Source organism: Lissotriton vulgaris, chromosome 6 (genome assembly GCF_964263255.1).
Source record: "Lissotriton vulgaris chromosome 6, aLisVul1.2, whole genome shotgun sequence".
NCBI lineage: Eukaryota > Metazoa > Chordata > Amphibia > Caudata > Salamandridae > Lissotriton > Lissotriton vulgaris.
In genome coordinates, this window is record NC_141694.1 from 1,408,977,332 (window position 1) to 1,408,991,681 (window position 14,350).

Consider the following 14,350-nt stretch of genomic DNA (forward strand, 5'->3'; position numbering starts at 1 on the left):
AGGATATCAGTGTTGGTGCTTGCTTGTGCTTTTTAGGTGCTGCTGACTGTTTTGTGTATACTTCAAAAAAAATTAAAGGGGTGGAGCGTCCAAGAGAGTAACTAATATCTATATTGGTTTCTAGCTACAGATTGTTCGATAGTATACGTTTCTTGTTTTGTGCCTTGAAATTAATCCAAGTGTCCATGCTGATCAGAACATAATTGGTCTGGTTTTGGAGTGAATCCTCCCATTCATTGAGTCTGCTTTTGTTGGTATAACTCATCACTATTATTGGTTGGTAGGTTGAGAAAGATCAGAGTTCTCCTTGTCCTCTGTATCTTCTACATATGGTCACCGTTAAGACATGCAAGCTTCATGTTACCATTTTAAGTGCCTTTGCAGAACCTGGATAAATGATCGCCCTTGCCAGGAGTGTAGCAGGTGCAGCTTTTTGAGTAATTGGGCCTTTTATATTGCGCCTCACCAGTGTTCGACACAATCTCGTGTCCTGACTGTGGGTGCAGGGTTGGTTTGCTCATGTGGTGCAGAGCTGTGTATGTGTAGTCAGGATATTTGGATGTGAAAGGTGTCCTCTTGATTTGGCATCTGAGCTAATCTGGGCTTTAGGATATGCTGCTTGGGATTCCGGGTATTGCTGTACCCCGTCGAACATTCTCCAGAACCTGATTCTGGACTCTCATTGGGTTTAATTAAGAAGTTTGGTTTGCAGTGCAAGATTACCTGACTGCAGATTTCATGCTTCATATCTGCAAATGTGCAGGACTTTTCAAGATGTTTTGAGCACAGCACAGAAAGCATCTACCACTTCTACTTCTGTTGAGCTCAGTAATTTGCACATTTTTCGATATCCTTTTCCATTTAGCTAGCAGCTTAAAGCGTCTCTGAGTAGAAAGGTGCTGTTAGTTAAACGCAATGTCCTCAATGTAAAATGGAACCTGCTTGTCTGTTTTGTTTGTATTGCTCCCACTGCTCATTTCACCACAGGCCAGTATGACGTCTTTCGATTTCCACTTGGCTGCACATAGATGGAAGATGGAAGATGCATGGATCCTAATCCAAGAGAGTGAGCTATGTCCCACAGATTTCTGAGAGTATCAATGATGCTGGCTGGCATATTATGACATCATAACAGAACCAATAACAGTATTGCACGGGAGATTACATGTGGAGCTAAAATCGAAAAGAACAGTAGAAAGCTCATTAGTTGACGCTGAAACATGCTCGTATGTGGTGATCTCAGAGTTTTTTTATGTGATTTGTTCATCCAGAAGCTGGTAACTTTTACCCACATAACCCCAAGTTGCTGATAATTTGAAAGACTTTGCAACACTCTGATTCCATAGATTTACTTTTTATAATGTCCATACCCACCTGTGTTCCTTTTGGATACAGGAAGTTTTTATTAGTTTAAGTTAATGGCACTTGAATCTTAATGGGATTTTGATGTAGCTGCTATTAATCCTCTCCAGACCCAAAGAATTGTCCTCATACCGAAGAAATGAATTTCCCACCCAATCCTCACAAGCCAAAGTAGTCTCTTCAAGAGTTGCAGGCAAAATCAACATTGTCCCAGTTTCGGTCCCCCATCAGTGTCTGCAGAGTCAATCACAACTGTGTCCGCATCATCCGTAGTAACTTCATTCTGCAAAGCAACTGAGATAGCGCAGACAATCCAGGTGACAGTGTGACTTCTGGGGCTGGTGACCGGGGTTTAAGGCTGAATCTGTCCAGGATATCTTGGAGTAGAAAGATGCAGCCCATGGTTCTATACTCAAGACCACACCCCCTAGCAACCTCTCCAAATCCACAGGCCACTGAGAAGAGGGGAGGGAATCCTCAAGACTTCTGTAATCAACTATAGTACTCACACCATGCCCGCTGCAGATCGGGGGTCATGGATAATGAAGAGCTACCTTCATGGCCGCAGCAGCCAACAACTCTTCCTTTGAGCACTGATGGTGATGTGGAGAAGCAAGTGACCATGAAACAATGCCTCCTTAGCAGCTGGCTGGGGGCTGCTGTATACCCTGAAGATATAGTCGAATGATAGTACCCTCAAGTCCTCTCTATTCAGTTACGCTGCAAGCATCACTGCAGGAAGGCACCCTTGGAAGATGCAGTTCATCGCATTCTTTGCTGGTAGGCCTCTTTCTCCAGGGTTTAGCCACAGAAGCGGGATCTTCAGGATCTTAGATCTATTTTGGATAGATAGTAACGAGCAAGGCTTTGTCCTGGATCACAGTCCCTTCTCAGTTACACTTGTGTGCAACTCCTCCTAGGATAATTAGAGAGCGTGGAACTACGTATTGATCCTGTCTATTCACAGCATATGCAAAAGCACTGCAGCACAGCTGCTTCAGAGACTAAAGGGGCTACCACCAAGATTCACAGGAACAACCACCTTGTTGAAAGAAAAGAAGGAAGTCTAAATGTGCAAACTTCTTGTCATGACATTGACTAGGATGGCAATTGTACAAAGTTAACCACTGTCTTAAATACCAAACCCACAAAGCTCACACACAACCACAGACAGACCAAGACCCCTCTCCTCCCACACACACTTACCCACAATGCATTTCATAGACATGATGGAGGACACTGATAAGGGGAGATTGAATGCATTTTTTACGTTATATTGGTCTTCTCCATCACCAATGCCAGTCTCTTAGCCTTATTAGGGAAGCTGCTAAACATTCTTTTAAAGTGAGGTGCACTTTGGTTGCCCCCTTGAACTCCGAACCTAGCTTTGAGGTCTCTGTCCAGTGAAACTACAGTACTCTCAGTGGGATCCATGTTTATCAAACCCACTTGGGGGGAAGGGGGATGGGGTGGCGGGGGGGGGGGGGGGGGGAGGGGAAACAGGTCCAAGTAGAAAAAAAAGACAGTGCAGCAAAGCACGGCTCCCATATAGCACCGGACTGGCTGCTTCTCTTCTTGGGCATTTCCTGGGGTGAGATTGGAGGCATTTGAGGCAGGTTATTGAAGGCCAGTCTTTTAGCCTTATTAGGGAAGCTGCTAAACATTCTTTTAACATGATGTGCACTTTGATTGCCCCCTTGAACTCCGAGCCTAGCTTTGAGGTCTCTGTCCAGTGAAACTACAGTACTCTCAGTGGGATCAATATTTATCAAACTCACTTGGGGGGAGGGAACAGGTCCAAGTAGAAAAAAAGCGCCGGACTGGCTGTTTCTCTTCTTCGGCATTTCCCGGGGGTGAGGGTGGAGGCATTTGAGGCAGGTTATTGAAGGCCTACAGCCACCAGGGCAAATCTCTCCAGTTAGATTAGTTTTTGCTGCATGCTCAGTTGGTGTATATGGGAAGAGAAAAATAGAGATATATTAAAAAAATAAGGGCTTGTTTCAACATTTTTGCGATGGCTGCTTTTAGTTTCCAGTCTTGGCCTGTTCCCATAGCGAAGCACAACCATTTATCATAACGACGGAGCAACCCTTTGCCAACTACTGGGTTTTGGTACCGAGGTATGAAGTATGATGGAGCTGGTAGGTTTGTCTAACATGTTGATTTGGGGATAAGAAATATTTCATATGTATCCAGATAGCTGAATGGAGCAGCTCCCTCAGATGCTAATTGGTAAATACTGTTGGGTTTCCAATGATAGTCTACTAAATGACATATCTGTGCTGTGTTAGATGGATGTGGTATGATTTTCCAACATGTTGTGTTGTGTAGTTCAGCTTGAAGCATCTTGGTTGCAACAAGGCATGTCTGAATTGAATTGGCTGTTTGTGTAAGCTCAGTCTAATGTGTTGTGTTGAATGGCTTATTATTTTTCTGGAAATATGCAGGCGTACAAAATCAGTATGATTTACCAGTCTGATATATTAGCACAATTTATTTTTTAGTCCACCATCAAATTTGCAATTATTTGTCAATTGCAGTGTGTGACCCATTGTTGTCCCACAACACCATGCTGATAATATGGGATGTTGTTGTGTAGCCTTTGGAACTAAATTAGTTTTGTACCTCCATGAGGACGAGTTCTCATGGGGCATCTGCTTTGCCTGGAGATTTTTGGGGTGCACGTAAGGAATGACCAAGACCAGTCATTGGAATTGGAGGATGAGACCCTCTCGGTTGTTTCAGTCACATCATGTTCTGAGTGTGCATTGCAAAGATGTCAACCAAGGTTAGATGTACACTGGGTATTTCTCAATACCCTCCTTGCTTCTTGTTTTGTAACTTCCTGGGTGTTTTTTGTTGGTTTTCACCAGTTTATACAATTAAGACCAAGATGATGATGTATTGTACTTCTGATTTCATTAAAGTCTTCCTTCGCAAGGCTGCCTCTCCTTGATAAATGTGTTTGCTCTCTCAGTTTACTCTTAAATCATTGAATTAACAACTCATTTTTCAGTTTTAGAATATGTGGATTCCTGCTTAGCATGTCAGCTATGAGTCTGTAAACTTCTCCTCCCTAGAATGAAAGAAAAGCTTGGCACTGTCTGGATCTAAACTGGTTTTTATGTTGTCTTCTCTTCAGAGAGAAATGCCTGCTCCCACTTCAACTTGCCTTGGAGTCGAAGAGCGTGAAGCTGGCCCAGCATGCCTTAGCAGGGATGCAGGTAAGAACTATTGATTTTGTTTTGTTAATTTATTGAAAGTAGTAAATGCTGCTGATGCCAATCTAACCTGGACCAATTGTGCTTTAAATCATGTTCTTATCACAGTTTCCTCTCTTTGGTTTTAAGCTTTCAGTAATGAACTTGGGAACAATATACCTTTGCATTGTTTTCCTTCAGAGCCAAGCATAATTTATTCAACATGTACAGCCACAAAATAACCTGAGAAGTGTTTTATTTTTTATTATCGTCTCGCCAGCACCACTAAGTCTTCCCTTCTACTTATCACATCTTGGATGATGACGTTAATGCACCGACGTCTTGTTACATTTAACGGAGCTGGCACCTGTATTGCCCATGCTCTTGCTTCTATTGTTCCAGGGCTCCGTCATTTATGTTATTCTGATTATTTCCACCCTCCATACATAAACAATATGTGGTGTAAGTTGTGAATCCTCAACTAGCTAAGTTTCACTTGTTATGATGGTAGGTGATTGGGTACTTCCTGAGTATGGTTATGACGCTGGGTACTGTCTGAATTTGGTTACGGCATTGGGTACTTTCAATAGGGTTATTGCATTGGCGACTGCCTGAGTACAGTAAGGGCATTGGGTACTTCCCGAGTAGGGTTATGACAGTGGACACTTCTCAGGTATGGATAGAGCATTGGGTACTTTCAATAGGGTTATTGCATTGGCGACTGCCTGAGTACGGTAAGGGCATTGGGTACTTCCCGAGTAAGGTTATGACAGTGGACACTTCTCAGGTATGGATAGAGCATTGGGTACTTTCAATAGGGTTATTGCATTGGCGACTGCCTGAGTACGGTAAGGGCATTGGGTACTTCCTGAGTAGGGTTATGACAGTAGACACTTATCAGGTATGGATAGAGCATTGGGTACTTTCAATAGGGTTATTGCATTGGCGACTGCCTGAGTACGGTAAGAGCATTGGGTACTTCCCGAGTAGGGTTATCACAGTAGACACTTATCAGGTATGGATAGAGCATTGGGTACTTTCAATAGGGTTATTGCATTGGCGACTGCCTGAGTACGGTAAGAGCATTGGGTACTTCCCGAGTAGGGTTATGACAGTAGACACTTATCAGGTATGGATAGAGCATTGGGTACTTTCAATAGTGTTATTGCATTGGCGACTGCCTGAGTATGGTAAGGGCATTGGGTACTTACTGAGTAGAGTTATGACAGTGGACACTTCTCAAGTATGGATAGAGCATTGGGTACTTTTAATAGGGTTATTGCATTGGCGACTGCCTGAGTACTGCAAGGGCATTGGGTACTTCTCAAGTCGGGTTATGACAGTGGGCACTTCCCAACATACGGATAGCGCAGTGGGTAATTTCCGCAAAGTTTTAGGACAGTGATTGCTTCCCTCGTCGGGTGTTAAGACTGGGTACTACCTGAGAACGTTACAAATGCTTGTTTCCCATGCATATCCCTGCCTTCCTGGCATACCTTGGAATGTGCTGGAGGTGGGTGCATCTGAACTATACCACAGCAGTGTTATCAGCCATGTCCTAGGAAGCGGTGAGCAGAGCCGTAGATTGTAAATGTAAGGGGATGCATATTCTCCTCAAGACCAATGAAAATGAATAAAAAGTCACTGTTGGAGTTGGAAGGGAGTTCGTTTTTAATATTAATTTTTGCTCACACAGTTGAGAAGCATTTCTCGCCCAGCTCGTCATGAGCACAGCTCCACTGTGACTCATGACGAAAGCACCGAAGGAGTTAACAACCTCTGGCGGAACCACTCACCTGATATAATTCCATCATCTAAAACATGTAATAATCATTGCTTAAACGTATAGAGGCGTTGCTGCATCAAAGTTAAATTACACTTCCCTAGAGCTGTTCCACTCACTTGTCCCTTTGCTGTTCAATTTTCTTTAGTTGCACTTTTTTCAGCGCCAGGATGCCCGTAGGGTTGCAGCGCGCTTTAGAAATGACATAAATAAATAAATAAAAAGTCAGACAAAGGGGGCACTGAATGCAAAATTGATTTCTTATTCAAACCATTTAATTAACTAGGAGTCTTTTATCAATTTGAAACAAATAGTGAATGACAACACATTAAAAAAGACCACAATCTATCAGTTCATAATACAAACTTATAGGTTATCCGTCATTACGGTAACTTTGTTCACCTAATCTAAAGTATTCTTTTGCAGGTTTTTTTTCACCTTTGTTATTTTTGGAGGTTTTATATAGCGCGAACCAGACTCTTGCGAGTATCAGAGCGCTTTACATGACAAGTATAAATATATACAGAATATAATACGTTATAGAGAGTCACGTAATAAGGAAGTGCTAGAAAATTCTAGAATAAAAGGCAGTGCGATGCAAGTGTAAAATGGCAAATATAAACAAAGGACGCATATAAGTGAAAAACAAGTAATAAAGTACATAGGATAGGTAGAGTTCACGTGGATTGAGCCCATTTTTATCAACGATCTGGATTGACCAAAATCACGGGGCTTGAAGTAGTCGAAACTGTAGCCGCTTGTGGAACTCTTTGTGACCATAATAGTATTGGTCATGCTGCCTGTGCTGGAGTTGCAATAGAGACCCTGTTCAGTCAACAGAACACTGCCCTTTCAGTGTTAAAGCAGGCACAATGCATTTTCCAAATGTATATGCAAATACATGCATTTTTTTTAATTTAGGGAAGCGAGTGCACGTGCTTTAGAAAGTTATTTCTCTGAAGTGCACACAAGCTTGACGAAGATACACGCCCACACTACTCCAGCAAAAGAATGCTTTGGGATGAGCATGTGCGAGCTTCACGAAGCAACAGTGAGCGAGTGCAGCAGGCATATCTAAACTGCACCTGACCTGGTCAGCCAGCCCATCTGAACATGTTGCGATAGCCGACCAGCAGGAACCTGAATGCGATAGGCCAAACAAGGATTGCTTACTTAAAATGGTTTAATTTTAAGCTTAAGTCGTGTAAACTATGGTATAAAATGTATAAGTCTATATATGATCTAATTTATACCAAAATAAAGGACTACAACAATCTAAACCCGCCGACATGGGCTCAGGTGTGAACTGTTTTAGGGGTACAAACCGGTTGTGCTGCACTGCTGGGTGGTCTTAGAGGTACAAATAATGGAGTGTAAGGTTATAATCTGGTATTATGAACTGATAGATAGTAGTATTTTTTAAAGTGTCGTCATTCACTATTTGGTTTGTAAAATTGATAAAAGAGTTCAAAATAATTAAATGGTTTGAATAAGAAATCAATTTTGCATTCAGTGTCCCCTTTGTCTGACTTGCATGCAGCACCGGCTCTATAAGTGTACGCAATGCATATTACATGTTGTAAATGATGGAATTATATCAGGTGAGTTGTTTCAACAGATCTTGCTAATCGAAAGTTTTCTTCTCTTTCAATTCCTTTCATATTTTTCCTGCTAGAGCTCTTTTCTTGTTCACATGTCTGTTGTGTACCCTAGGCTCTAGAGGGTTATATGCCCCCCCCCCCCTTTTTAGGTCTCGGCTCCGCCGAGATCTTTTGTTAGCGACTATGCTTCCCAGGAGACAGTTTCGGCCACGCGCATCCTTCGAGGCGATTTGTAACTGGAACGCGCGCTGTGGCCAGGCGCTGTCTCCTGGGAAGCTCAAGCACCACACACGCATGCGCATACACACACACAAGCGCCCATGCACGCGCACACATACATACATACAGAGACACCCCCCCCCTGACACATACACACACACGCGCACACACACAAGTGCACCGAGGCCCTCCTTCCCTCCCCCGCCGTCACCGTCGCACACATACATACACACACGAGCATACACGCACACACACACACACAAGTGCACCGAGGCCCCCCCGCCCCCGCCGTCACCGTCGCATACACACACGAGCATACACGCACACACACACAAGTGCACCAAGCCCCCCCCAGCCTTTTGAAACTTACCTGGGCAATGTCGGGGACTCTTCTCTCAGCACGCGGCGCCCAACCTCCTGCTGGCGCGGCCCCGGGGCTCCACACCGCTCACAGGAGCCCCGGGCCGCGAGACGCATCGACTCCGCCTGCCTCCTCTTCCGGTCTGGACGTGGCCCCGCCCCGTCACAGGCGACCGTGCCTGACTTCCGGGGCGGCCGCGGCGGGATTCCACCCGACCATGCTACTCACTGATTTGGAAATTCGGCAATCAACTGTTGCGCTCTGCACCAGGAACGCACAAACTGTATACACAAAGACACACAGACAGACCTCTTTCTATGTGTGCGTATATATATATTATATTTTGTGGACTTATTTTGTGTCCTCTTGTTTACCGAAATATGCGTTCACGGCTGTGACACAGAAAGTGGACGTATAAAGTAACTCGTCTCCCGTGGCAATATTCACCCCAAGAACACTGGCCGCAATGAATTAGTGACAAGCCGCCACTCTCCGCACTCCTAACGCGCCAACGTCACACAGGCCTCCTGAGTTCCTCGCGCTCGAGGGGCAGCTAGCTCGCGAGTAAGGTTCCAAAGCGCCTAGCAGCAGGCGTCTGTCCCCTGGCACGCACGCATGCAGCATGCTCGAGGTGTGCCCTGATCTGACAAAATAAATTAATTGTGGCCCGGTGAATTATTGTGCAGGAGCCGAGTATGGTGTGTCTGCTGGGAGCCGGTACCACTGCACAGAAAAAGAGTGCAGTGAACCCGTCGTGGAGCAGCCTGGCTTATGCAGTGTGTCTGCTTGGAGCCGGTGCCACTGCGCCGAAAGTGTAGGAGGAAGCGAGCGCATTGAGGCTGTCAGGAAGCACTGTTCACTGCGCTAGGGGTACAGACACACAGTGCACTGCACCAGTCACAAGCAGCGCCCGCTGGGGTAGGGATGCTGCGGTCAGGAAAAATAGCTCTGCGGGAGAGCAGCGTCTCCTGCGTCATGTGGGCAGGTGCCGAATGCCGTGCGGCTGCAGGGGGCCGGCGCCCGCCGAGCTGGCAGTAATGGAGAGGAGTGCAGCGTGTTTGTCAGTAAGGGAGTTCACTGTCCTACAGAGAGCAGAGTCCGCTATGGTAGGGGTGGTACCGAGTTGGTAAGGGAGCAGCGTCTCACGTGCAGTGCGTGCGCCAGCTCAGGGCGCACATACACTGCGCTTGGTGTGCTGCTCCTGAGTGCGGTTTGTCTGCCAGGAAGCTGCTTCGACAGTGCACTGAGTCCCACAGGGGAAGGCACCGCTGTGCCACGTGAAGCCGAATGTATTTGCGCCTTTAGAACCAGACTCTACTTTCTGTACCACGTGCCGTGCGTTCGAGTGCCTACATTTCCGAACAGGCTGCATGGGTGCAGTGTGCGCATGCCCACCGGGCCTTTAGTGCACTTTGAGCTCACAGAGTAGGCTACAAAAGTGCAATGCCAGCCCGGCTAAGAAGGCCCCCAGGTCCATGTGTGATGCTGCTACAGTCCATTTTTTTTTTCTTTGAACTCTGGGACCCGTAGTCATATTCATTCTTTCTGTTATAAAACGGGACTACAAGTACATTTCAGAATCCAAAACACAAATAAAAAACTGTTCCGCGCCGGCATCTCACGCCTGGCCCTGGGAAACTTGGCAGCTATGCAGTACATGTCCCAAGAAGCAGATTGCACGTGCCTCGCAGCTGAAAGCAGAGTGTCTCCCGGTATTTACCATCATTGTGTGTTGGTGCTCCGAGATAAAGTCTCCGCTACACCAAGATGAGCTTACATTGGTGTACCCTTTGGGAATCAGCCTGACTGGCGCACTCAATGGGTTACAATCTCCAAGGGGGCCGCATGCAATATACCCCCTGTGGTGCAGCGCACGCGCGACTGAGCTAAACGCCTGGGGGCTTATTTACAAGGCACTTGCACCACTTTTGCGTCATTTTTAACATGGGAAAAGTGACGCAAAAGAGGCGCAAGTGGCTTGTAAATCTGCCCCCTGGTTCCCAGTTCATTACATGTTACAGGGTGTGAGACCACAGCCGCCAAGTGCTTAGAATTTAAGTGCAGTGTATATCCCGGTGTCCAGCGGCCTCTGCAATGGAGCTGAGTGCGGATTATCATCCAGCGGGAGGCCTCTGCTGTTCCATGTGCAGGTTAGTGAGTGCAGAGTAGTGAGTGCAGAGTAGTGAGTGTGCAGACTGCAAAGTAGTGAGTGCAGAGTAGTGAGTGCAGAGTAGTAAGTGCAGAGTAGTGAGTGCAGAGTGCAAAGTAGTGAGTGCAGAGTAGTGAGTGTGCAGACTGCAAAGTAGTGAGTGCAGAGTAGTGAGTGCAGAGTAGTGAGTGCAGAGTAGTGAGTGCAGAGTGCAAAGTAGTGAGTGCAGAGTAGTGAGTGTGCAGACTGCAAAGTAGTGAGTGCAGACTGCAAAGTAGTGAGTGCAGAGTAGTGAGTGCAGAGTAGTGAGTGCAGAGTAGTGAGTGCAGAGTAGTGAGTGCAGAGTAGTGAGTGCAGAGTAGTGAGTGTGCAGACTGCAAAGTAATGAGTGCAGAGTGCAAAGTAGTGAGTGCAGAGTAGTGAGTGCAGAGTAGTGAGTGCAGAGTAGTGAGTGCAGAGTAGTGAGTGCAGAGTAGTGAGTGTGCAGACTGCAAAGTAGTGAGTGCAGAGTAGTGAGTGCAGAGTAGTGAGTGTGCAGACTGCAAAGTAGTGAGTGCAGAGTAGTGAGCGTGCAGACTGCAAAGTAGTGAGTGCAGAGTAGTGAGTGCAGAGTAGTGAGTGCAGAGTAGTGAGTGCAGAGTAGTGAGTGCAGAGTAGTGAGTGCAGAGTAGTGAGTGCAGAGTAGTGAGTGCAGAGTAGTGAGTGCAGAGTAGTGAGTGCAGAGTAGTGAGTGCAGAGTAGTGAGTGCAGAGTAGTGAGTGTGCAGAGTAGTGAGTGTGCAGAGTAGTGAGTGCAGAGTAGTGAGTGTGCAGAGTAGTGAGTGTGCAGAGTAGTGAGTGTGCAGAGTAGTGAGTGTGCAGAGTAGTGAGTGTGCAGAGTAGTGAGTGTGCAGAGTAGTGAGTGTGCAGAGTAGTGAGTGTGCAGAGTAGTGAGTGTGCAGACTGCAAAGTAGTGAGTGCAGAGTAGAGAGTAGAGAGTGTGCAGAGTAGTGAGTGTGCAGACTGCAAAGTAGTGAGTGCAGAGTAGAGAGTAGAGAGTGTGCAGACTAGTGAGTGCAGAGTAGTGAGTGCAGAGTAGTGAGTGCAGAATGCAGAGTAGTGAGTCCAGAGTAGTGAGTGCAGAATGCAGAGTAGTGAGTGCAGAATGCAGAGTAGTGAGTGCAGAGTGAGTGTGCAGAGCAGTGAGTGCAGGTGCAGAGTGGTGTGTGCTGTTGAGTGCAGAGTGCTGTTATTTATGATTTAAGGACAAAAAAAGAAATGTCATGAGCAATGTCAATAGCTCTACTTTTAATGATGCCGAGACCATTGCATTGTAAATGCTTGTTGTATATAGTACTGTATGTAAAACCATACAGGAGAACATTCCAGAGAGCACTAATAGATAATGCAGTACCAAAACATTGATAACATGTGCAGACTCACAGTTTGAGACATCTACTGTGCGTTCTCGAATTTAGTGGGAGCCTGCGGCTGCAGGTATTGTGAGTGATAGGTTGGTGTGTCGTTAGATTCCCAGTAAGTTGACCTTCTAAGGCATTGAATTGTTTCTGTTGCTTTCCTCAGAAGCTTCTGTCTGATGAACGATGCATCTCCCTGGAAACGGATGCTGACGAGAGGCAGTTGCTTAGTCAGATGCTGAATGCCATGAAAGTGACTCCGTCCCTTCACGAGGACCTGCAGGTTGAGGTCATGAAGGTGGGTACCTCAGGGCCTTCTAATGAGCAGGATGTTTAACAGGGGTTTGTCAGTAGAGGGCGGGTGCCCTGGGTGCTCCCACACTTCCTCTGCACAGTTCCTCACAGATGTACTGTATTTTAATGTATTCGTTTATACAATAACAATCTCGAACGGAAATGATGTGCAGAGGTCTTACAATAAATGGTATTTCACTCCAGAGTACAAAGAGCGAAAAACATGTTGTTATACTGTGAAAAAAAGAGATTCTGACGATTGGGCAGCCAGTTCTAATCCACTGAATTCGTACAGTACATTAATAAAACAAGCATTTGCAATGCAATAGGACTCGCATTTATGCGAGACCTATTGCATTGCAAACAGGAGAGCGGGCAGGGGCAAGAAGGCACGAACAATGGGAGTGCAGGCAGGGGGAGAAGGCACGGGAAGAAAATAGTACTCCAAATCTAAAGAACATATACCGTGCAACACTCGAAGTAAAGGGGCCAGTAGCCTTGGAAAGATGCAAATTACGTTCTAGAAAGGTTGTTCCTTCAATGGTCATAAATATCACTTCACAATATACATAGAATTTTTTAAACAAGGTGACAGAATTATGTGACAGTGTTTACTTTATCATAGTTTTTATTTTCATTTAATGCAGTTTTTCATTTCTCTTTTTTATATAAGAAAGGCATAATTCATTATAAATACATTTTTCAAGTGAATATTTTTTTTGCTTTTAAGAACAAACACAATTATTAACACACTAATGATTGAAAATATATACAAAGTTATAATACACAATTGATTTTTAAGAAAACCACCTGATATTAAACACTCAACTCAATTCACTGACATACACACATACATACCACAATCAACCCACACTATCAAAAAGGAAAAAGGGGGGAAACTGAGTATTAATTGACAGGAACAAAAAATTGTCAATAATAGGGTCTCAGAAGGAATTCAAGACCCCTGCACATGATCGGTCGACGCGCGTTTCGGTGGATAAACCACCTTCCTCAGGACCTTTTTTCTCTTTTGATTCAAGGATATCAGGGGACCAATTTGCGATTCAAGACAGGGTGCAAATGCTCCAATCTGTTCAGAGGTAGTTATCTATTTTCCAGGAAGTCGAATTGGCTTTTAATGGTTAATGATGCCCTCAGCGGTGCGACACAGGTAGATTAAAGGAGGTCTCAACAACTGCAGTATCTCTTATTCTTGGGACGGTAATGAAGAGTATTCCTTTCTTTAGTTGAGTTTATAGCGCCGTTCTTTATACTGCATACATCCGAACGTATAAAATCGCGGTGTCTGCTTTCATCTTCCTTGGCGATTGCCAAGGAAGATGAAAGCAGACACCGCGATTTTATACGTTCGGATGTATGCAGTATAAAGAACGGCGCTATAAACTCAACTAAAGAAAGGAATACTCTTCATTACCGTCCCAAGAATAAGAGATACTGCAGTTGTTGAGACCTCCTTTAATCTACCTGTGTCGCACCGCTGAGGGCATCATTAACCATTAAAAGCCAATTCGACTTCCTGGAAAATAGATAACTACCTCTGAACAGATTGGAGCATTTGCACCCTGTCTTGAATCGCAAATTGGTCCCCTGATATCCTTGAATCAAAAGAGAAAAAAGGTCCTGAGGAAGGTGGTTTATCCACCGAAACGCGCGTCGACCGATCATGTGCAGGGGTCTTGAATTCCTTCTGAGACCCTATTATTGACAATTTTTTGTTCCTGTCAATTAATACTCAGTTTCCCCCCTTTTTCCTTTTTGATAGTGTGGGTTGATTGTGGTATGTATGTGTGTATGTCAGTGAATTGAGTTGAGTGTTTAATATCAGGTGGTTTTCTTAAAAATCAATTGTGTATTATAACTTTGTATATATTTTCAATCATTAGTGTGTTAATAATTGTGTTTGTTCTTAAAAGCAAAAAAAATATTCACTTGAAAAATGTATTTATAATGAATTATGCCTTTCT

The 14,350-nt window shown here is 44.9% G+C and overlaps 1 protein-coding gene across 2 annotated transcripts in view; it reads left to right on the forward strand.

Moving 5' to 3' along the window:
• Positions 1-14,350, forward strand: part of ARFGEF3 (ARFGEF family member 3) — a 475,184-nt gene that overhangs the window by 139,511 nt on the left and 321,323 nt on the right. For both annotated transcript variants that reach the window (XM_086927524.1, XM_086927525.1), the window contains exons 3-4: positions 4,505-4,586; positions 12,238-12,369. In XM_086927524.1, coding sequence (XP_086783650.1) covers positions 4,505-4,586; positions 12,238-12,369 — 214 coding nt within the window. The remainder of the gene's footprint in view (positions 1-4,504; positions 4,587-12,237; positions 12,370-14,350) is intronic.